The 25,033-nt window shown below is 52.1% G+C and overlaps 1 protein-coding gene across 3 annotated transcripts in view; it reads right to left on the reverse strand.

Annotated features, from left to right (window-relative positions):
- Positions 1-25,033, reverse strand: part of NHSL3 (NHS like 3) — a 566,971-nt gene that overhangs the window by 254,700 nt on the left and 287,238 nt on the right. For all 3 annotated transcript variants that reach the window (XM_069622456.1, XM_069622457.1, XM_069622458.1), the window contains exon 2: positions 673-828. In XM_069622456.1, coding sequence (XP_069478557.1) covers positions 673-828 — 156 coding nt within the window. The remainder of the gene's footprint in view (positions 1-672; positions 829-25,033) is intronic.

Raw genomic sequence — 25,033 nt, forward strand, 5'->3', positions numbered from 1 at the left:
GTGTAGGCTATAGGATGTAGTAACATATGCATGACTGTGCACCTTATGAATTATGCTAGGGTCATTAGTATGAAAAGGCTACTAGTGGTAAGGGCTAGCTGAAATGGAGTCAGCAAGGTGACTAAAGGGATCTAATAGTACCATAGGAGCTGAATACTTTAGACTACCATGGGCTAAGGAACAATGCTGGAGCTGCTCTGATTTACGGCATGTATGGCATAGAAAAAAGCAAGCAGTATAGTCATATCTATCGATGTAATTGGCATTGAATTGGTCACCAGAGGAAATATGCACTCAAAGGGCCTGGAGAAGACAGTTCCCAAGGTTGAAGGCGGAGAGTGAGCACGCGAAACGACAAGGTGTATCACAAGCAGTGCCCCACCCTCGTGCTACGGAACCAAGCACTCCAGACACAGTCAATGGGTAACCGTGACGTGTACCTGCCTCTGGCAGCATGCACAGGGTGCATAGTCGAGGGAAGCCAAAGCATCCCTGAGTGCTGGAGGACGAGTGAAGAACAGATGAAAAAAATACAAGAAACCGCGCAAGCTGTGCAGCGCACATGCACACCTCCATCTGGCAGAGGGCGAGGCCACGTGCATGCACATGTGTGTATATGCAGCCCGTCCGTATCTGTGATGGCATAGGGTGCCAGGGTTCTCGTGACTGTACCTTGATTCTGCTTAGACTTGAGCCCCTCGGCTGCCTGGTTGTGAAGCTCCTCCAGGTCGGGCGGGCGGGTACTTGGGAAGAAGACGTTCTCCTGCTGCCGGTCCCCGCTCTTGTGCTGTGCTGCATGCCTCTTGTCTTCCTCGGTCTTGATGGCAGCTGCAACAAAAAAAAGAAGAGTCAACTGCCGTCCAAAGAGATCATAAAAACAAGTTTCTCAGGCAACTTCAAATTAACTACCAAGAACATAGACAAGGAACAGCAACAGAAACTACACAATGACACTGCCTATGCGCTTCTAGTACCAGCTGACCAGGGAGCAGGCACGCAGCCCCCCATCCCCCACCCGCCTGCCACACCACCAAACCCCTGAGGAGCAGAGAACAGCTGAGGGGCGTGAAATCATCAATGACCAGAATGCACCTGGGAACAAGAATGATCAGAGCAAGGCCTAGGAGCAGCCACGGGCCAGGGAGGAGCGGCAGTCAGGGAGTAGCGGTGGGCCAGGGAGGAGTGATAGCCATGGGCCAGGGAGGAGCGGCTGCCAAAGGGCCAGAGGGGAGCTGGGGCTAGGGGGAGTAGCAACCAGCAATGGACAGGGAGGAGCAGCCAGCCGGCAAGGGCCAGGGAGGAGCAGCCAGCCAGCCAGCAAGGGCCAGGGAGGAGCAGCCAGCCAGGGAGGAGCAGCTAGCCAGCAAGGGCCAGGGAGGAGCAGTGAAGAAGGGAGGCCACACCGATGGAACAGGTAAGTAGTTTATTATAACGGAGCTCGCCGGTCGCCCTCCTCACTCCGAGCTTGGTTTCATTTTCTCCCCAACTGCCGCTGTCCGCTGCGGTCACGCGACTCTCATTCCAAAGGATAACACGAGAGCATGCGCGACCGCTGCGAGACACTTAACATTCTCTACACATCTCCCCCCCAAACAGGGCAAATATACTTTCAATAATGCTTATAACAGTAATGTAAAACTTAACAACAATTCAGAAAAGTTAATCAGCAAAAAATTGTCTGAACTGGACATAATAGAAAGTCGACAGTAATGCACAGCTTGCACATGACCTGAGAAACCTCAGTGTCCATTTACATAATGGATTTCTTACACATGACGTGAGCACTTCAGAGTCAAGTTTCGTAATCCCTCACCGGCTTAGACCTAGCCCTATGTGAAGAATCCTCTTTGACCTTTGAAGGTCATCTTCTCTGACCTTCCCACCTGTATTTTCCATGTTCTCATCCGGCACCCCTCCTTTCATCTTCTCATTCAATTTAGGATTATCCTCCTCCACCTTCCTCAACTGTTCCTCACATTCACTCCTTTCCCCATCACCCGCCCTCGCCAACCTTCCTTTCGACCAAACTTCACCACCTTCCAGAAAAACCACATTACCTTTTACTGCACATATCTTCTTTGGACCTAGAAATCTACTTTACACACACTTGTTCACTAGTCTAGGATTTTTGACATATACTTTTTCTCCAACCTTCCATTCACGTTTTTTCACTCTCATCCTGTCATCAAACAGTTCCTCATTTCTTTCCTGACTCAATGCTATAAGTTTCATAATCTGATTCCGATCAACATTAACCACTTTGGCCATTCCTTGCCATCCTGGACAAAGCCTTGTCCCAGGCTCCCTTCCCTTCATCGAAACAAATGGAGATACTCCTGTCACAGAATGTGGCGTAGTGACATAATTCCATGTCAGCATCCTTAATACTTCCCTCCATGGTTGCCTCGATTTCATGGCCATCTGCAGGCCCACTTTTATGTACCTGTTAACTCTTTCAACAAGTCCATTGGCTTTAGGATTATACAGAGCAGTCCTTGTGTGTTTTATACTGTATCCCGCAAGAAACTTCTTCATTGCCCCAGACACAAATTGCACCCCATTATCCGACACAATTTCAACTGGCACCCCCTCCTTAAGAAATACTTTTTCCAAGAATCCAATCAACTCCCTTGCCGTGACCTCCTTTACAGCTTCCCACTCAAACCATTTGGAATGAAAATCCACTACGACAAACACAAACGTCAAACCATCTCCCAGACCCGCTACAGGACCCATTATGTCCACTGCTAACTTGCTCCACGGCTGGTCCGGTACCACATCTCTCACCACTCTGCATTTGTCACTCGTTTGGCAAATTATACAATCCTTGACATACCTTTCCGCACACCTGTCAATTCCCGGCCACCAATAATTCTGCCTCAATTTCCTCTTCATAGCCGCTTCTCCAGGATGCCCCTGATGAGCCAGCTCAACTAGTACCGACCTAAGGGAATGAGGAGGAACAATGCACCTCCCTCTCCTTAACCTATCCTCACATAGGTTTAACTCATTTGTATTGAACTTACAATCCAAGTTTTTTCTTTCTGGCCACCCCCTCACCGTCCAACTTTTGACTAGCTTGAGATCATTATCAGAATTTTCTTCTTTTGCCCATTCCTCCTTACTGACCGCACTTTGTACCTCCGCTACTACTAACTCCTCCTCTGTCTCTCTGTCCTCCATAGGTTCACCCCTGAGAGGTAGTCTGGAAAGGCTGTCTGCCACAACATTCCGCTTCCCTTGCAAATAGCTCACATCAAAGTTAAAGTTCTGGAGCCCCAGACCCCACCTGCTTATTCTTGGAGAACCCATGGCCCATCTGCCACTCTCAAACATCTGAACCATGGGTTTGTGGTCCGATCTGACCACAAATCTTCTTCCCCACAAGAAGAAGATAACATGATTTACTGCCCAAAACATGGGCAACGTTTCTCTTTCAATGACTGAGTATTTGCTCTCTGCCCCTCTCAGCGTCCTAGACGCAAATGCTATCACTCTCTCAGTATTGTCCCTGTTGTACTGCACTAACGTCGCGCCCAGTCCCAACATGCTCGCATCTACTACCAAAACAGTCTTGTCCTTAGGGTCAAATCTACCTATGGATGGTGCTTCACCCACTGCTTGCTTAATGCACTCAAAAGCCACATCACATTCTGTAGACCATTCAAACTTCACTCCTTTTTTGAGTAACATTCTGAGGGGCACTGATACTTTGGCAAAATCCTTTACAAACCTATGATAATATTCGGCCAAACCTAAAAATGATTTCACCTGCTCTTTATCTTTGGGTACGGGTGCACATCTCACTGCTTCGACCAAGTTCTTTTTAGGTCTCACCCCTTGCTCATCTATCTCATGTCCCAGATACTCCACACTGTGTACCGCAATCTTACACTTGCTCCTCTTCACCGTCAACCCTGCCTCACTCAATCTGCTTAACACATGTCTCAACACTTCATCATGTTCTTCAGTAGAAATAGCATATATCAACACATCGTCCTGGAACACAATAATGTTCTTTACTCCACTCAACATCGTCTCCATGACCCTTTAGAATACGGCTGCCGCGGACGCAAGCCCAAATGGCATCCTGTAGTATTTAAATGAACCAAACACTGTGATAAATGCTGTCCTCCTTCAGCGGAATCTGATGGTAAGCTTGTGAGAGATCAATAACCGAAAACACTTTGGCATTGTTCAGTACTGATAGCTGGTCACCTATTATTGGTAGAGGATGTCTATCCACTAATATGTTCCTGTTCAGATCTCTCAGATCCACACATAGCCTAATGTCTCCATTGGCCTTAGCTGCTACTACTACCGGCGATAGCCATTCCGAACTTGCACTCTTCTCTATTATTCCCCTTTGGAGTAACGACTCCACTTCATCTTTGAGTTTCTCATTCAATCCATGAGGTACCGGCCTCACCCTGTGCACTTTCGGACTGGCCCCTGCCTTTAGTTGAATTTCATGTTCAAAACCTTTCAACGTCCCTAGTTCCTCCTGAAACACCATGGGATACTCCTTTTCCCGTTTATCCTTCAGTTCAGCTACATCAACTGGTCTCTCCGCGTCGCCTGTATTCTAATTCCCAACTTCCACTGTTCTTCCCATCCCAGGAGTGAAGAACCTTCTTTGGTGACGTACACCTCTGCTTCGCAGCTCCTCCCTTTATACTTGATGGAAGCCTGGAACATCCCTAAAATTCCAATTCTAACGTTTCCATACGCATACGGTTCTATGTTGTGCTTCTTCCATTTTGTCACGTCTCCTTGCATGCAACTCAGGAATGTCGCCTTTGACATCAATGTCCATGGTGAGCAACTGTCCACCTTCATTGTCACCACCCTTCCATCGACCATGAATACATCTGTAGGTGCACCTCCCTTGCTTGAGACCTCTGCTACTTCCAATACATCCTTTGTTTGGTTGCTCTTTCCCATTTCCAGATCCTCACTTTGTTCCGACATCCTTCCACCTGCTTCAATGCTCTGCACTGTCCCTGATTCGCGACAAACTCTCGCGAAATGCCCTTTCTTTTTGCATTTTAGACAAGATATTTCTTACTGGACAAAACATGCTTGTGGAAATATGACGGTTACTACCGCACTTGTAACACTTAATTTCCTTGTTGGAGACTCCCTTGCGAAATCCCTTCACAGCAGCCACTTCTCCTTCCGACTTGTCTCCCTTCATAGTGGTCATATATTTATGGGTCTGTTCCATACTCCTTGCCATGTCTATGGCCGACTCCAGCGATGCATCTTTAGATAGTAGCCTCTCTTGTACCTTTATGTTATTTGTGCAACAAACAAATTGGTCCCTTATAAGAGAGTCAGTGAGCAGCCCAAATTCACACGTATGACTAAGAGACCTCAACGCTGCAATGAAGTTCTCCACCGGCTCTTGCAGATCTTGTACTCTTTGGAAGAACTTGTGTCTCTCAAATGTTATATTTTTCTTGGCTTCGAAATGAACTTCCAACTTCTTTTCTGCCATGGAATATTGGTCCACCTCTCCCTGGCCTTGCTGTGGAAGATCAGGTAATCCATCATAGACACTTCTGCCTTCGGTTCCCAGATTGTGCAGCAGGATCGCCTCTTTTCTCGCTGCTGCAAACTGGCCCGGGAGGAGCAGCCAGCAAGGGCCCGGGAGGAGCAGCCAGCAAGGGCCAGGGAGGAGCAGCCAGCCCGCCAGCAAGCGCCAGGGAGGAGCAGCCAGCCCGCCAGCAAGGGCAAGGGAGGAGCAGCCAGCCAGCAAGGGCCTGGGAGGACCAGCCAGCCATCAAGGGCCAGGGAGGAGCAGCCAGCCAGCAAGGGCCAGGGAGGAGCAGCCAGCAAGGGCCAGGGAGGACCAGCCAGCCAGCCAGCAAGGGCCATGGAGGACCAGCCAGCCAGCAAGGGCCAGGGAGGAGCAGCCAGCCAGCAAGGGCCAGGGAGGAGCAGCCAGCCAGCCAGCAAGGGCCAGGGAGGAGCAGCCAGCAAGGGCCAGGGAGGAGCAGCCAGCAAGGGCCAGGGAGGAGCAGCCAGCCAGGGAGGAGCAGCCAGCCAGCCAGCAAGGGCCAGGGATGAGCAGCCAGCCAGCCAGCAAGGGCCAGGGAGGAGCAGCCAGCCTGCCAGCAAGGGCCAGGGAGGAGCAGCCAGCCTGCCAGCAAGGGCCAGGGAGGAGCAGCCAGCCCGCCAGCAAGGGCCAGAGAGGAGCAGCCAGCCCGCCAGCAAGGGCCAGGGAGGAGCAGGCAGCCCGCCAGCAAGGGCCATGGAGGAGCAGGCAGCCCGCCAGCAAGGGCCAGGGAGGAGCAGGCAGCCCACCCGCAAGGACCAGGCAGCCCGCCAGCAAGGGCCAGGGAGGAGCAGGCAGCCCGCCAGCAAGGGCCAGAGAGGAGCAGCCAGCCCGCCAGCAAGGGCCAGGGAGGAGCAGCCAGCCCGCCAGCAAGGGCCAGGGAGGAGCAGCCAGCCCGCCAGCAAGGGCCAGGGAGGAGCAGCCAGCCCGCCAGCAAGGGCCAGGGAGGAGCAGCCAGCCCGCCAGCAAGGGCCAGGGAGGAGCAGGCAGCCCACCAGCAAGGGCCAGGGAGGAGCAGGCAGCCCACCAGCAAGGGCCAGGCAGCCCGCCAGCAAGGGCCAGGGAGGAGCAGGCAGCCCGCCAGCAAGGGCCAGGGAGGAGCAGGCAGCCCGCCAGCAAGGGCCAGGGAGGAGCAGGCAGCCCGCCAGGAAGGGCCAGGGTGGAGCAGCCAGCCAGCAAGGGCCAGGGTGGAGCAGCCAGCCAGCAAAGGCCAGGGAGGAGCAGCCAGCCAGCAAGGGCCAGGGAGGAGCAGCCAGCCAGCAAGGGCCAGGGAGGAGCAGCCAGCCAGCAAGGGCCAGGGAGGAGCAGCCAGCCAGCAAGGGCCAGGGAAGAGCAGCCAGGGAGGAGCAGCCCGCTAGGGAGGAGCAGCCAGCCAGCCAGCAAGGGCCAGGGAGGAGCAGCCAAGCCGCCAGCAAGGGCCAGGGAGGAGCAGCCAGCCCGCCAGCAAGGGCCAGGGAGGAGCAGCCAGCCTGCCAGCAAGGGCCAGGGGGGAGCAGCCAGCCCGCCAGCAAGGGCCAGGGGGGAGCAGGCAGCCAGCAAGGGCCAGGGGGGAGCAGGCAGCCAGCAAGGGCCAGGGGGGAGCAGGCAGCCAGCAAGGGCCAGGGGGGAGCAGGCAGCTAGCAAGGGCCAGGGGGGAGCAGGCAGCCAGCAAGGGCCAGGGGAGCAGGCAGGGAACATGCAGCCAGCTGGCAAGTGCCAGGGGGGATCAGGCAGCCAGCTGGCAAGTGCCAGGGGGGAGCAGGCAGCCAGCCGGCAAGGGCCAGGGAGGAGCAGGCAGTCGGCGAGGAGCAGGCAGCCGGCAAGGGCCAGGGAGGAGCACGCAGGCAGCTGTCAAGGGCCAGGGAGAAGCAGGCAGGCAGCCGGCAAGGAAGGGAGGAGCAGGCAGCTGACAAGGGCCAGGGAGGAGAAGGCAGCCGGCCAAGGGCCAGGGAGGAGCAGGCAGTCGGCCAAGGGCCAGGGAGGAGCAGGCAGCCGGCCAAGGGCCAGGGAGGAGCAGGCAGCCGGCCAAGGGCCAGGGAGGAGCAGGCAGCCAGCCAAGGGCCAGGGAGGAGCAGGCAGCCAGCCAAGGGCCAGGGAGGAGCAGGCAGCCAGCCAGCAAGGGCCAGGGAGGAGCAGGCAGCCAGCCAGCAAGGGCCAGGGAGGAGCAGGCAGCCAGCCAGCAAGGGCCAGGGAGGAGCAGGCAGCCAGCCAGCAAGGGCCAGGGAGGAGCAGCCAGCAAGGGCCAGGGAGGAGCAGCCAGCCAGCAAGGGCCAGGGAGGAGCAGCCAGCAAGGGCCAGGGAGGAGCAGCCAGCAAGGGCCAGGGAGGAGCAGCCAGCAAGGGCCAGGGAGGAGCAGCCAGCAAGGGCCAGGGAGGAGCAGGCAGCTAGGGGCCACCACTACATGGCTCCATCCCGTGGTTTAGATGGATTCTTGTGGTGCCCGTTCATCCCATTCCAAGTCTAGACGGTGCATTGCAAGCAGCAGAGCCCACGGGCCTACACTTCTGGGGCCCTCAGACACGCCATCAGAAGAGACCGGCCTGGCACTGCTGGGAAGGCAGCATGTGCAGAGTTAAATGCAAACCCCAGCAAGAGGGTGTGGCGCATAAACAGATTCCTGCGTGTTTGCTAAACACATTCGCGCGCTTGCGGTCCAGGCTGGAGCTGGGTTTGCGGTTTTCTCCTCCCTCTGTGAGCTCCATGTCATGGCCGGGCCTCCTGTCCCACCCCAAGGACAAACCGCAACAAAAACATGCCCCTTTGTCTGCCGTTCCTGATCCGATCTGGAACCCCAAGGTCGTGCAGACTCTATTCTCACTGCACGAACGACCGTCCAAATACTGATGGAAGACGCATAGGAGCAGCAGGGGGCAGATCACAGACACCGTGCACCAGTGCAAAGGCAATTATGCACGCTACTAGCACTAGGGAAGACATTGCCCTAAAGCGGAAGAGCATCGAGAGAATCATTTTTTTGTCAAAGAGCAAACTTTACCCTACTGCTAATACCCAACAAAAGTGCACTGGTCATGTTGCAAAGGTTCTCTAATGGGGCCCCAATGTCTTCTGCATGAGGGCAAACGTTGATCTAGTGCAACGTTTCTGTACTCTGGCCCCCGATGTGACAGTGTGGCTTTCCAAGCTTCGCAGCCTGGGAGGGCATCACGTCCTGTGCCAGTCCCTTCCTGTTCTGGTATGCCCCCTGAATCCAAATGAATGATCGGCCCAGCACTTGCCAAAAGATCTACCCACTCTGGGCAAATGTACACAATGGCCACATAGTTTACCAAAAGCAGTGGCCCAATCCAGTGTCCAGAGAGCAGCTGCCAACGTACTGGCAGACCCTGGCCCATTAAGCGAGGAAAGTTCAGGGCAAGCCTGGGACTTCCAGGCCAGGCCATGCTACACCCCAGGATCAGAGCAGTGTATACGGTCTAAGCAACAGCTGAGCCCCAGAGTGACACACATCAGCCCCCTCCCCACCCAGTTCCCCTAGAGCAGAGCGCCCGGCCACACCTGATGTTATACAGTCGCTCTGGGGTGCTGGCATTACAGACTGAGGAAGAGGTCATGGCCGAGGGAGTTAGTGTCCAAAACAAAGCGAGGGCCCCAAGTTGGGAAAGGGTCCTTATCCCAGGCGAGGTCTCCAAGGATATGCACAAGCACGTGGATTTGTGGAGCTCATTTTCGGCTGTTGGATGCGAGGTCTAGACCTGCGATGAGAATCTGCCTTCTGAAGGACATAGCCCTGGAGCCTCCATAACTACCAGAGCGCTTGCTCGTACTCTGCCTCCAGGGATGGGCCAGAAGCAATGGTCTCATACTCTGCCTCCAGGGATAGGGGCCAGAAGCAATGGTCTCATACTCTGCCTCCAGGGATAGGGGCCAGAAGCAATGGTCTCATACTCTGCCTCCAGGGATAGGGGCCAGAAGCAATGGTCTCATACTCTGCCTCCAGGGATAGGGGCCAGAAGCAATGGTCTCATACTCTGCCTCCAGGGATAGGGGCCAGAAGCAATGGTCTCATACTCTGCCTCCAGGGATAGGGGCCAGAAGCAATGGTCTCATACTCTACCTCCAGGGATAGGGGCCAGAAGCAATGGTCTCATACTCTGCCTCCAGGGATAGGGGCCAGAAGCAATGGTCTCATACTCCGCCTCCAGGGATGGGCCAGAAGCAATGGTCTCATACTCCGCCTCCAGGGATGGGCCAGAAGCAATGATCTCATACTCCGCCTCCAGGGATGGGCCAGAAGCAATGGTCTCATACTCCGCCTCCAGGGATGGGCCAGAAGCAATGGTCTCATACTCCGCCTCCAGGGATGGGCCAGAAGCAATGGTCTCATACTCCGCCTCCAGGGGTGGGCCGGAAGCAATGGTCTCATACTCTGCCTCCAGGGATAGGGGCCAGAAGCAATGGTCTCATACTCTGCCTCCAAGGATAGGGGCCACAAGCAATGGTCTCATACTCTGCCTCCAGGCATAGGGGCCAGAATCAATGGTCCGGTGAATTGCTGGCGCGCTGGCCCTTCTTGTTCTCTGCCAAATTTCACTTTAGATCTGCGTTTTTCAGTAGAGCGCGGGGGGATTGGCAATGCCAACAGCTTGGATTTTATGTAGGCATGAGAAAGGCACTTGCCAGGCACTGCCATAGTGGTATTAACTGGCCATTGATGGTAGCAGGTCCAAAAGGGTGGAATATTTGGGCATCTAATAGCAGTGCCAAATATGTATACACAAACCAAAACTGTTGGCTTTGTCAGTGCTTTTTTTTAACAGGACTTTACTGAAGGACACAGGTAGTGCTTATAAATCGAGTGGCTGAAGGCAGACCCATCAAGACATTTTTACTACACCAGTAGTGTGTTTACAACACCAATTAAGTCATTAACTCTCATTAGACAGCTTTGAGAAAACACCAACAGGCACTTCCGTGCACAGTTTGATGGTAAGGCTTGAATAAAACAAGCTCAAAGAGTTCCCGTGAGGAGGTGTTTTGGGCGGGCAGGGGCATGAACTGGGTGGCAATGGCTATAGGGATTAGCGTGGCAAGGGCAGCCAATGGGTGGCTACATAACCACAAACCTACAAGCTGTGTATCCCTCCTCATATGTCATTTCTCCCCCTCTGTACTCTAATGCAATAGTTACGGCGTATAGGTGGCGTTTCCAGTCAATTATTGTAAATACATAGTTCAGGCTCGAGTCCCCCAAAAAGTGGGCGACTCTGGTATGGCCATATGGACCTGACGTCATAACTAGAAACATTCGCGAGTTAGATATGCAGATTTCATTCAACTGCACAGGACAAGTAAACATTCGCCAATGGGATATATTGTCCTATTCTACTGCTGACAAACTATAAAAAGGTACGCACCTTTTAGTTCCCAGAGTCAATAACAAAATATGTCGTGTATAGCAGAATGGCAATATGAGACATTTCAGTGCCTCATGATAGGCCAATTGTATAACAGGAGTTCGAATCCCAGTCGCAGCCCTGCTCCCTTCAAGTATTTCAATTTTATTTTTTTAAATTTTACAAACACCCCCCGGGTTGGACGCCAACCACCCGCTTGGTACTTTGACGTGTGTCCCGGTTTTAGGGGAGTACTGTGCATTCATGTTTTTATGGATGGCTGATTTTTATCATTATCATAACATGATTTTGATCAGACTGCGAGTGGTCAAATAAAGTGTACTTCACTGTCTGGCAAGAGGCCCAACACACACAACGTTGACACTTCCCCCTAGAAATCATACACAACAGGGAGGATATAAAACAGTCTGCCCCTCCTCGCCCCAGAAAGGGCGCCTTCCTGGCTCCAGGAGACCCCACAGCGAGAGCGTAGAATAATCCCCGACACCACTACCTCCCCATGCCTGGAAGGCAGCCCTCCAAATGGGATGCCCTGGTTTCTGTCTTTACCAGTTGCACAAAGCTTTCCACTCAGCTTGGGCAGGGATCATGACATGGCAACGTGCCAGAGATGCAGCAACTTGCAGATGGAAGTGTTATTGGGCTGCATGCTTCTAATCGCCTTCCTGCAGCCACGGCAGCCACCCTCGAACCAGGGATGCCATTTGCAGCTTTGTGGAAGAAGCCACACTCCCTGCTCATCACGTCATCAGAAGAACCCCCTGCAGGATTTTAGCATCATTCTGAAATTGAGGTTACGCGCTGACCCCAACACTGTGAGTGGGGGACCAGTGGTGGTGGCTGGGGGTGGCGGGATTCATTTTGCCCTGTTGCCATGGACACTAGGTGCACAGGGTTTAAAGCCTGTGGAAGATACTATGGTAGATCTCTTGGAGAAATTAGCAGGGATTCTGGTCCCGGACCCCATCACCTCATTGTTTGCTGCCCTAGCCGTTAGCACGTCAACACGAATAGGACGATGACCAAACTCCCCTCTTTAGCCCCATCGCAGGTGACCAACACTCATATGATCGTGGGCTCTCCCCCAACATTCTCTTAAGAGTGTTTGCCAAACCCATACTATCAGAATGATAGTCCAATATCCAGGACTTCTGACCTGCGCCCATCAACAGTGCAGGATTGACATCTGTCTTTGAGGCCAACGGACTAATAAAACCTCCCCTCTTTCTGATAGAGCCACGTATATTTTATTTATTTATTTTTACATTTGTATAGTGCACAAACAGCCCATGGGCATCGTGGCACCGTTACTTGTAGGGAGGTTAGTTGCAGGGAGGTGCAGAATGCATGTTTTACATATTTTACAATAGTAGCAAATGAATACAGTCAGCTAGTTGCAGTTACTTTTGCAAGTTTATCAAGAGCTGTGGTGAGTAGTCCCCGGGGACTGTGGTGTCGAGCAGGTGAAGAGAGTGGTTTTTATGGCTTTGCAGAAGGCACTGAGTGAGAAGGGCGTTCCAGTGTAGGGAGGCAAGGTAGGGGAAACTAGCGCCTCCTGCCCTGGCTCTTTTTCTCTGGGGACAGTATACGAAGGCTAACAAAGCACACAGTATGGCGCTACAAGACCACTTTACATTACACCAAGGAAACAGTTAAAGCAAGACAGCTTGTCATAATATGTAGACGTGCAGAGGGTCCAATGAGTCAGAAATAATTCATGGTACTCATGGAGGCCCTCTCCCCCTCCACACTCGTGTAATATATAGGAGAACCTGTTCCTTTAATTCGTTCACACTGCCAGGTAAAAAGCAATTGCGAGAGCTGAATAGGAAGCCTTTGGCAGGGCTGAGCAGAGACCACCAAGACATAGCAGGGAGACCCCTCTAAAAAGAAGGAAGTACTCCTGGTCCCATCCTTGGAGGCTACCAAAAGGTGAAGCTGAGCAGCAAATAAGGTCTTGCATTAAAAACCTGCAGCCGGCTACATTTCCAACACAGATTCACTGCTTGTGGCCATTCCAGAAAGCAACACCATCTCGGAACAGCCGAGATGGCACAAGACGAGAGAAAAGGCATGGTGCAGAGAGATGGAATATGACCAGCGATGGGGAAAGCGCAAGTGCCATTCCTTAGCAGGTTCCTGGTACAACCATGCTGGGCCACTGAAGGCATTACACAGAGGAATTGATATCCAAGTGAGATGCCTTAGAAGCTTCCAGCTGGCGTCATAAGGAGCTGCTGAGAGTCCAGTACACATGGGGAGATATCCAGGCAAGATTCCTCAGCAGGCACCAGGTGTCATAAGGAGCTGCCGAGAGTCCAGTACACATGGGGAGATATCCAGGCAAGATCCCTCAGCATGCACCAGGTGTTACAAGGAGCTGCCGGGAGTCCAATACAGAAGGGGAGATATCCGGGCAAGATCACTCAGCAGGCACCAGGTGTCATCTTAAGGAACTACTGAGAGCCCAATACACAAGGGGAGATATCCGCTAGAGATCCCTCAGCAGGCACCAGGTGTCGTCACAAGAAGCTGCCAAGAGTCCAATCCAGAAGGGTAGAAATCCAGTAGAGATCCCTCAGCAGGCACCAGGTATAGTCACAAGAAGCTGCCAAGAGTCCAATACAGAAGGGGAGATATCCGGGCAAGATCCCTCAGCATGCACCAGGTGTTACAAGGAGCTGCCGGGAGTCCAATACAGAAGGGGAGATATCCGGGCAAGATCACTCAGCAGGCACCAGGTGTCATCTTAAGGAACTACTGAGAGCCCAATACACAAGGGGAGATATCCGCTAGAGATCCCTCAGCAGGCACCAGGTGTCGTCACAAGGAGCTGTCAAGAAGTACAATACAGAAGGGTAGATATCCGGGCAAGATCACTCAGCAGGCAACAGGTGTCATCTTAAGGAACTACTGAGAGCCCAATACAGAAGGGGAGATATCCGGGCAAGATCCCTCAGCAGGCACCAGGTGTCGTCACAAGAAGCTGCCAAGAGTCCAATCCAGAAGGGTAGAAATCCAGTAGAGATCCCTCAGCAGGCACCAGGTATAGTCACAAGAAGCTGCCAAGAGTCCAATACAGAAGGGGAGATATCCGGGCAAGATCCCTCTGCAGGCACCAGGTGTCGTCATAAGGAGCTGCTGAGAGTCCAATACAGAAGGGGAGATATCCGGTGAGATCCCTCATAAGGTTCCAAGTGACATCATTAGGAGCTGCTGAGAGTCGAATACAGAAGCGTAGTGTGACGAATCAAGTGAATTCCTCCCTTCCCCCAAAGGTGGAGCTCCTTCCTGTGAGGCTACGGAGGGGAGCCCACTCCACAATACCCTCCCTAGTGGTAGAGGCAAGTGGGACCTCATCAGGAGAGAATCCCCTTTTGGGGACAATGACTCCAGTTTCCACGAGGAATTCCCTCAAGCTAGTCATACCATGGCCTACATGGGATGTGTTAAAACATAAGTAAACATGAATTGTCAAGACTGCGATGAATAAACTCCAAAAGGATATCGCTATTGGGAGTAAAGGTGGTTTCCCTTTAAATCAGGACATCCACTTTACTGAGACGAGGATGTTAAAGGACGTGTTGCCAAGGAGTGGGAAACGAGCAGGAGACTAGAGGAACACAAGCGTAGGCTATGGGAGATCCCAAGCTACACTACAGAGAACGAGAGTGGAGAGCCAGAAACCTGCGAGTTTCAAACTCGCTTGAAGGAGCTATTCGGGACACCAGAGTCACAGCAATCCAGAGACATGAGAAATCAAGAGGGCAGGAGCCCAAGACGAAACAGAGGTGGTGGGGAGACCACGGGAGCAAACCTGTGGTCAACCCTTGGTCCGAGGAACATCACAGACTGCCGACAGCAGAGTAGAACAGTGTGTCCGTGAGCTCAGTCAAGGATGGCGGCACCACGAAAAAGGCAAAGAGCTAGAACGCGAACACCGGAGAGAAGATGGCGTCTGAGGCACCCAGTAAGGAGGAGAGACCTAGAGAGCGAAACCCTCCAATGACGTTACCCGCCAGGAAAGAAAATAACCGGGTGAACAGGAGGTACAGGGAGACTCCGGTGAATCAATATACCATACAGCCAACTCGTCTCAGTAGAACAAATGGAATAGAGTTGGCTTTGAACTTAAATGGATACAAAAACTGTGCATCAAGAGAGAATCCTTTTAATACAGAGCCACCAGGTATCCTTTAACGGTACCCTCTTGCAGGCCCTTGCAGACAGAACCACAGGAATGTCACATGAAAAAGGATCCACATTCTTAACCCTGCACCAGTCGCAGAACTTTCTCCAACGGCAACGGTACAGGGACTTTGTTGCCGGCCGTCTGGCCGAAAGCAACACCTCCATCACGTCTTCAGGGAGGTCCCAATCCTTATACCTCAACCTTTCAGAAGCCAAGCGTGAAGGTTGAGGGATCTGACCTCTGGATGGAGAACCTGACCCCCCCCTCCCGTGAGAGCACATCGTCTCGGTAGGGAAGACGACGTGGAGGGCAGTTGGACAAGTCGAGAAGGTCCGAGTACCACGTCCTCTTGGCCCATGCCGGAGCAATATGGATCATCCGGGATCCGTACCTCCGTAAACTGCGCAGCACTTGCGGGATGACGGGGACTGGAGGAAACGCGTACACCAGTGGGAATGACCACTCCACCACGAACGCGTTTCCTAAGGCTCCTCTTGGAGGAAATTCCCGCGAGCAGAACCTTTCGCACTTCCGGTTGACACCGGAGGCGAAGAGATCCACCTGAGGGGTCCCCCCAAAGGGCAAAGATCTCCAGGAGAATCTCCTGAGCCAACTCCCATTCATGAGAGATCGCACTCTGCCTGCTCATAGCGTCCGCCGTCTCGTTTTCGTCTCCGGCCAGATGAACTGCCGAGACCGAAATCTCCTGCGGGATTGCCCAGAACCAGAGCTGCATCGCCTCCCTGCACAGAGGAAGTGACCATGCCCCACCTTTTTGTTGAGGTAGTGCATGGCCACTGTGTTGTCCGTCAGGATCAGGATAGTCTTTCCTCGCACAGTCGGCAGAAAAGCCTTCAGGGCAAGCCTGACGGCCCTCAGCTCCAACAGATTGATATAGAGTCTGGACTCCGACAGACCACCGACCGCTGACTGTCAACTCGTTGGCATGAGCTCCTCATCCGTGAGGGATGCGTCTGTCACGATCGTCACCTCTGGCCAGGGAAGCCAAAACAGAGCCCCCTTCATCAGATTGCCTTCGATGGCCCACCACACAAGGTCCTAGGCGACCGAGGGTGGCACCTGAACGGGGTCCGACATCCTGCAGGAGGATTGTGACCACTGCATCTTGAGTGCCCACTGCAAAGCTCTCATCCGCAGTCGAGCCTCTGGCACCAGAAGAATGCAGGATGCCATGAGGCTGAGCAACCTCAAGAACTCGAACGCTGGGAGACTCTGGGCATGTTGAAACTTGTGCACCATCTGCTGAATTTGATTAGCCCTCACCTGGGGAGGAAAACACTGCCCCAGGGACGTGTCTAGCACTGCTCTGATGTATTGGAGCCGCTGAGTTGGCGTCAAGTGGGACTTCTTTAAGTTGAGGGAGAAGCCCAGCTTGTGGAGGGAGTGGCAGGTGACGGTCAAACCGAACGGCAGGACCCAAAACTGAAAGTGCGAGTCACCAACCGCGAACCTCAGGTACTTCTTGTTCTTTGGATGGATCGGCACATGAAAATAAGCGTCCTTGAGGTCGAGAGACACCAACCAGTCCTGAAGTTGAAGGGCCTGTAGGACTTGAGAAAGAGTAACCATCTTGAACTTGTCCTTCTTGAGGAGTCTGTTCAAACCGTGTAAGTCCATGATGGGTCTCAATCCCCCGTCTTTCTTTGAAATACAAAAATAAGGGGAATACCATCCCTTGTTCCTTTCCGCTACAGGCACCAGTTCTATGGCGCCTCTCTCCAGCAGGGCTTGAATTTCCTGCGCAAGGAGCGGATCCGGACTCTTCAAAGAGAGATTCCCTGATGGATTGTCGTGAGGCCTCTGCCGAAAGGGAAGACAGTAACCGTGGGCTATGATCTCCAGAACCCACACATCTGAAGTAATGGCACGCCATTCTACAAGATGCTGCGCCAGCCTTCCCCCAACCGGCAAACCATGGGACATGGCCTCATGACTGAGCTGAAGCGGCTGCGGCGTTGCCTGAGGGCAAAGAGGCAACTGCCCGAGCGGCCTTGGCACCTTTGTGTACCTTGTTTTCCACCTCTGGCACTCCTACGGTGGCCCCTTTGACTAGCAGCTCCTCTCGCTTTACTAAAGGATGAGTAATAACGAAAGGAACCTCCCCTCCATTGCTGTCCCCTAGGACGAAAAGGCAGAGGTTGTCGAACTGCAGTGCTCAACGACTTCGCTGCAGCTTTTGAGGTCTACAACCTCTCAAGGCTCTCGTCAGCCTTGCTGCCAAAAAGATGTACACCATCAAAGGCCATGTTGAGGAGCCGGGCTTGCATATCAGGAGCAAACCCCGACTTCCGCAACCACGCAAACCTGCGTATTACGGTGCTCGCAGCCATGGACCGGCTGACGCAAGGTGCCATGTCCAGACCCGACTGAACGGCCTCACACATGGCATCCTGTATCAAAGCAAGAAAACCATCCCGTTCGTCCCCTTCGGGGATATGTTCAGCCACTAAGGAAACAGTTCCACAGAGTGTGCGTGAAACGTGACAAGGCACATACAGAGTTGGCTGCCTGAAGAGCCATACCCCACTGAAGAAAACACTTTCTTTGCCCAACCATCAAAACGCTTGTCGTCCCTATCAGGAGGGATGGTAGGATACGACGCCTGCTTTGCTGGGGCCGTATCCGCCTGCATCACCAAACTCTCCGGAGTGGGGTGCGTGGTCAAGTAGCAGGGGTCGCTACTGGCTGGGCGGTATTTTCGCGGCAAAGACTTGCCCACTGCCGGGAAACTCTTCGGAGCAGTCCAAGCCGCTGCCACCCTTCTTTGCAGAGCCATATGGAATGGCAGTACTGGGTCATTTGGTGGACCTTGGTCGAGGATATCCGTCAGGTCATCCTGCAGAAAATCCCCTGGTGGAGCAGACCAACTCAAGTACTCGGTGACCCTCGACATCAGGCGCCTGTACGAGGACTCGGCATGGGTGCCAGGCTCAGGCCTACAGAACTCCACCTCCGGAGAGGTGTCCAGACCACTGGCGTTGTGCAGTGACTGACGCAGGTCTTCAATCTGGCTATGACCAGAGATAATCTCGTCTGGCACCGAAATAGGAACCAACCCATCTTCAGAACCCTCATCCACCTCAGAAATATATTCCAGATGGTGGAAAGTGGGCACAGAATAGGGGACAAAGACATTCTTTGCCTTGGCCATAGCCTTTCTAGGGGGTTCCACCGTGCCACGGGGTACCTCCGACAAAACAGCCTCGAAAGGTGTCGAGTGAATCGGCGTCGACGTCGAGCGCGGCCCCGACAGCATTGACAGCTTCGACACAGGCCTCGAGGGCGGAGCCCCGAGTGTGTCCTTCGACAGACTGGGCGCCGATGGCGTCGACGACTTCCTCGGAGGCGAAGCCTCGAGAGAGTCCCTCGACGACCTCGGCGCCATAGGCGTTGACGTCTTCTCCGAAGACTTCACAGGTGCACACAGTCTCAAGCGCGTCAAGGACCGGGACCTGGAACGGGCGTGACTAGAATGATTCCCCTTGTCCGAGCGGGACCTTTCCCTTGAATCGTGCCGACCACCCGAGCCCAAAGGCATACGAGCGGTGTCTCTAGTACGGTCACGCCCGACCCCACTCGGAGGCGCGGACAAACCGGTGCCCTGCGATTAAAGAATCACCAACATTTTCATACCGAAAGGAAGCCCATTCCTCCGGAGTCGCATGCTTGGTGGGATAAGAAACCCACCGACAGGCGGAGTCCTCGGACGAGGAAAGCGACCGATGATGGCACTTCCGTGAGTGCCTCAAAGAGGCAGAGGAGTGGCGGGACCCACTCCGGGACAGAGACCCCCTAGACTTACGACGACGATGCGGAGAGTCGCCCCTCGAATAGTCCGTCGAAAGCCCAGTGGACCTTGATTTCCAGGGCTTGGACACCTTACCGACCGACCGCTTCTTCTTCTTCTTACGCTCCTGCAGGGCCTTGCACGTAAGCGACTGGCAGTCGACAGAATCATCCGTGTTGTGGGCCTCCCCGAGGCACCAGAGGAAGGCGTTGTGCGAGTCCGTCACCGACATATTGGACCTGCAGTCCCCACACTTCTTGAAGCCCGGACGCGGGGTGGAAGAAGAGGAAGACATCCCGATAAACTTCACAAACTAACAGGTTCGAAGAACCGAAAGAACAGAAACTCCAAAGAGTCGAGGCGCGCCGAGATCTCCGAAGCTAACACGTTCGCAGAAAAATCAGAACTGAGGCTACGGGCGTCGTGCGTCCTACTTCTAACATCCGGTGACGTCGGCGGAGGTCCTCGAAGACGGCGTATCAACGTCATCGACGCAGAAAGATTTTCCGAAGCAGCACAGCTCTGGTGATTACTGTCAAAGATATGGAATACGTCGGAGGACCCAATCCCCTCGAATAGATTTTACTGTAAAAACAAATTAACACCAAGACTGTAAATCAAGAGAGAATGATTATAACCCAGAGTTAACTTATCACAGTAACATATATGAAACAGAGTTAACCTAGCAGCTAAGCAAAAATGAACATCACAAGTCAAATGAAAAACCTTGATAAGGACCTGCACATATAAGAGAGAACCGGTGGGATAAAGTACCCTGTGAAAGGGGGAGAACAAAGTGCCACCCTGAATTCAACTAAAAGAAAATCATTTTAAAGACGGAGAGTGAGTGAAGAATCAGAGCCTACAGACATTTACCAGACACAAACCAGACGGATCCAAGAAAACTATATTCCCTCAGAAGGGTACAAGCAGGTTTATGATCAAAAGCCTAAACCAACCAAGAGAGAGACAAAAGGGAACCAAGGTAAAGAAAGGAAGTGCAACATCCCAATAGGCGAATACAAGAGACTAATAAAAGAAGTCACAAGAGACTATTTGCGAATTAAGACTGGTACTAGCAGTAAACTCAGGATAAGGGAGTCATTCTCCTGACTCAAGTTAGTTTTTCTTAGTGGTAGGGTTAGTTAGGCTAGTTTTGGACAGCTGAATGGTTTCTTTTGGACCTTCCTGACTGACAGACAAGTACCTTAGCTATTAAAATAGACAGGGACCACCGACAGACACAGGGAAAGGTAGGACTTCTATTTCATTTCAATCATGTCCTCTGAGAGTATGTGTCCTTCTGCGGACTCGCCATGGTAGATATCAAGGAGAGATCCCTCAGCAGGCTCAGATGTCACAAGGAGCAGCTAAGAGCCAAATACAGAAGGGTAGATTCCTCATCAGGTTCCAGTTGTTGTCATAAGGAGCTGCTGAAACTCCAATACAGAAGGGGAGATATCGAGGAAAGATCCCTAAGCAGGCTGAGATGTCATAAGGAGCTGCTGAGAGTCCAGTACAGAAGGGATAACCGGGCGGAATCGACTCAGAATATTGCGGTTATCGTCAAACTGAGCTACAGAAAGTTAGACAGAAGGGAAGATGTCTGGGAGAGATCTGTTGGTAGTTTCCAGGTATCGCCATTAGAAGCTGCTCAGAGTTCAGCAGTAAGGCTATATATCTGGGTGAGATCCCTCAACATGACCGTGGAGTCCCTGCGTGGAAGAGCTAAAGTGCAATCAAAGGGCAATCTCTCAATAGATGCCTGATGTCACTCTGTGGAGTGGCTGAAAGGGCTCTACGGGGAGCCCAATGTCCAGGTGCAACTTCACAGCAAGTTCCTGATGAGATTGTACAGAGCAGTTAAATAGGATCAACAAGTTACTTACCAATGGTAACGTTCTTTCGACTGGATGTTCCTTCCACGTATTCCTGATCTTTGATATTTCCAATATCCAGCCTGCTGCCTCAGAAATTATTTTTTCAGTAGAGGGCGCTGTGCATCGAAGTCTGGTCGAGTCGATGTCCCTCGGAGGCCTCCATCACGATGTCGACGTCACCACAGGTATAAGTAGCACGCACAGAATACTGCCTTGTGTCCAACGGTTACTCCCCCTGAGAGAACGTAGACTGCAATCGCAAGAGAGGTTTTACTGCGGGGAAGGTTGTGAGGGGCGATAAGGAATATGTGGGAGGAACATCCAGTCGAAAGAACGTTATCATTGGTAAGTAACTTGTTCTTCGAATGGATTGTGTCCTCACAAGTATTCCTTATTTTTGATACACCCCCAAAGCAGTTTACTTAATTTGGAGGAGGGAGTAAAAATTAACGTGCTCACGTATGCACAGAGTGCAATACTGCTTTCCCAAAAGCAGAATCATGGCTTGTGGGGGAATCTAGACTGTAGCATTTAGTAAAGGTGTGCACAGACGACCATGTGGCAGCTGCACATATGTCCTTTATTGGAACTCCCCTCTGCAAAGCAGACGAAGTTGCAACACCACTGGTCGAATAAGCCCTCAGATGTTCTGGAGGGTCTTTGCCTGCTAGTCTGTAACATTCCGATGTAGTTACAAATATCCATCTGGAGATAGTTTGCTTGGTGATGGCTAGACCAATTTGTGGCCTGCATAGCCCACAAATAACTGGTCAACCTGCTGCAGTTTCGCCAATCTAGAAATGTAGAAGCTCAGTGGGCGCCTAGGGTCGAGTCTGTGAAGTATCTCTTCCTCTTTCCCCGGATGAGGTGGAGGATAAAAAGAAAGTAATGTTATCTTCTGAGTAATGTGAAACTCAGAAACGACCCTGGGGAGAAAAGGTAGGCTTCACCTTTAGTACCACTCTGTCATTGTAAAAAACAGTATGAGGAGGCTTATAGGATAATGGATGTAGCTCACTCACCCTTCGGGCTAATGTAACTGCCACAAAGAATACGTTTTTCAAAGTACGAAGTCTTAATGGTCAAGAATGTAGCGGTTCAAAAGGAGCGCCCACCTAAAAGTTCAAAACCAAGTTGAGATCTCAGAGGGGGCTTGGAATGGGGTAGGAGGGTAAACGTTAGTTAAACCCTTTAAGATCTGTAGTATCAGAGGAATTTTAAAATAGGAGACTTACTCTAAAGTGCACTTAAAAATAGAAAGCGCTGCTAGGTATCCCTTGATGGTACCAATCTGGAGTCCCAGATTTGCAAGACTTAATAGAAAAGATAAAACCATCGGTGTATTGTATAAGAAGGGATCAACATTCTTATCTCTACACAAGCAGCAGAACTTGCGGCAGCGGTATAAAGATTTGGTTACTGGCCTTCTGGCCAAAAGCAACACCTCCACTACGTCGTCCAGGGAGGTCCTAATCCTTGTATCTCAGCCTTTCAGAAACCATGCGTGAAAGCTGAGAGTCCCGATATCCAGATGGAGAACCCGCCCCTCCTCTCATGAGAGAAGATTCTCTCTTTGTGGAAGACGAATCGGAGGACATATGGACATGTCTAAAAGGTCCGGGTACCACGTCCTCCTTGCCCAGTCTGGGGCAATTAGGATCATGGATTTCCTGAACCTCCAGATAACGAGTGGAATGACAGGGATTGGAGGAAACGCATATAGGAGTGGCAAATCCCAGTCCACCACAAATGGGTCTCCTAGAGCTCCTCTCGGGAGGAAATTCCCTTGAACAGTACAGTTCGCACTTCCTGTTGGCACGGGTGGTCGCAAACAGATCCACTTGAGGGGTTCCTCAAAGGGTGAAGATCTCCAGAAGGACTTCCTGAGCTACTTCCCACTCGTGGGAGACTGTGGTCTGCCTGCTAAGTGCATCTGCCGTCGTGTTGCTAGGTGAACTGTCGACAGAGAAATTCCTTCTTGTATTGCCCAGAACCAGAGCTGCATTGCCTCTCTGCACAGTGGTAGTGACCCTACACCTCCTCTTTTGTTGAGGTAGTACATGGCCACTGGTTGTGCGTCATTATCAGGACATTCCTTCCCCGTACAGATGGCATGAAGGCCTTCAGAGCTAGTCTGATTGCCATCAGCTCAAAAAGGATATGTAGTTTGGACTCTGATGGAGACCAACGACCACTGGTGGTCAAATCATTCACATGTGCTCCCCACCCCATGAGTGAGGCGTCCGTCACTACTGTTATCTCCGGCCATGGTTTCCAAAACGGTTCTCCTTTCAAGATGTTCTCCCGACAGGCCCACCACTGAAGATCCAGTGTGACTGTTTGGGATTTGTAGGAGAGCGGACATCCTTCCAGAGAATTGTGACCACGGGCTACTGAGAGCCCACTGGAGAGATCACATTCTCAGACAAGACTCTGGCACCAGGAAAATGCAGGATGTCATGAGGCCGAGCAACCTCAGAAAATTGAAGGCCGATAGACGCTAGGCATTCTGGAATTTTGTCACCATCTGCTGAAAGTCTTGAGCCCTCACCTCTGGTGTAGAGGCTTTTCCCCAGGGATGCGTCCAGGACTGCTCTGATAAATTGGAGTCTTTGTGATGGTATCATGTGGGACTTCTTGAAGTTGAGGGAGAAGCCCAGACTGTGAAGGGAGTGACAGGTGAAGATGTTCCAGGGCTTGTTCTGAGGAACTGGCCCTCATCAACCAATCGTCCAGGTAGGGGTAGACTTGAATCCCCCCCCCCCTCCTGAGACTCGCTGCCACTACCGCCGCTAGCTTGGTGAAAACCCTCGGGCGGAGGTCAGCCCAAATGGCAGAACCCGAAACTGCCAACAACGAACCTCAGGTATTTTCTTTGCTTGAGATGGATCGGCACATGAAAATAAGCATCCTGAAGGTCCAATGATACCATCCAATCCTGCAGCAGGAGGGCCTGAAGGATCTGAGAAAGCGTTACCATCTTGAACTTATCCTTCCTGAGGAACTTGTTCAAGTCTCAAGTCTAAGATGGGTCTCAATCCTCCGCGCTTCTTTAGAAAATATGGGGAGTACCAATCCTTGTTCCACCTTTCCCTAGCATGGTTAAAATTTCCTGCATAAGGCGCCAATCTGGAACTTTCAAAGAGTTGTTCCGAAGTGGATGACTGAGGTTTTTGCAGGAAAGGTAGACAGTAACCTTGGGCAACTGTTTCCAATGCACAACCATCTGAAGTAATAGCCTGCCATTCTGTCAGATGCTGTGATAACCTGCCTCCTACTGCAGTCTTGGGTAGGAAGACCTCAGAGAGGTTTTGGGGTGGCTGACGCAGTGGCTGAAGGTAAGGCAGCCGCTGCTGTTGCGGTCTTAGTACCTCTCCCCCGTCCACCACAGGGGAATTTTTTTATGTCCTCTTTGAGCTGACTGTCCTCTGCTTCTTCCGAATGCAGAGTAATAGCGAAAGGACCTACCCCGCTAGGGCACACCTGTGGGCCGGTGTGGAGTTTGCCTTATCGCAGCGCCAAGGGATTTAGCCACCGACTTGGAAGTTTGCAGCTTCTCCAAACTTTCATCAGCTTTATTTCCAAATAGATGCATGCCATCAAAGGGCATGTTGAGAAGCCTGGACTGTACGTCTGGGGCTCCACAACCAAGCAAATCTGCGAATTACCGTACTAGCCACCATGGCTCTGCTGATGCGGTCAACAAAGTCGAGACCAGTCTGGAGGGACTTGCACGTAGCGTCCTTGACAAGGTTAAGGAACCCGTCTCGCTCCTCCCCGTCGCGATATGGTCAGCCGCCATAGAAACACATTCCCAAAGTGTGTGGGTAAATCTTGCTAGCGTGCACGTGGCATTGGCAGATTTTAAAGCCATACTGCCGGCCAAGAAAACCTTCTTCACCATTGAATAATAGCGTTTATCATCCCTGTCCTGCGGTATTGTGTGATAGGCATTGTGTCTTCCTGAAGAAGTGTCTGCCTGCACTACCAGGCTTTCTGGTGTAGGATGCTTTGAGAGGTACAGAGGGTCAGAACTAGAAGCTCTGTATTTGGCTATAAGCTTCTTATGTATGGTCGGGACAACCTTGGGTGTTTACCAATTGGAAGCCACCCTTCTCTGCAAAGCTTGATGAAATGGGACAATTGGGTCCTCCTGTGGTCCTTTCTCCAGTATGTCTGTTAAATCGTCCTGTTCGAAAACAGGCGTGGGTCTGAACCATCCCATATACTCCATGACCC

Source organism: Ambystoma mexicanum, chromosome 11 (assembly GCF_040938575.1).
Source record: "Ambystoma mexicanum isolate Mex_15411 chromosome 11, UKY_AmexF1_1, whole genome shotgun sequence".
NCBI classification, from domain to species: Eukaryota; Metazoa; Chordata; class Amphibia; order Caudata; family Ambystomatidae; genus Ambystoma; species Ambystoma mexicanum.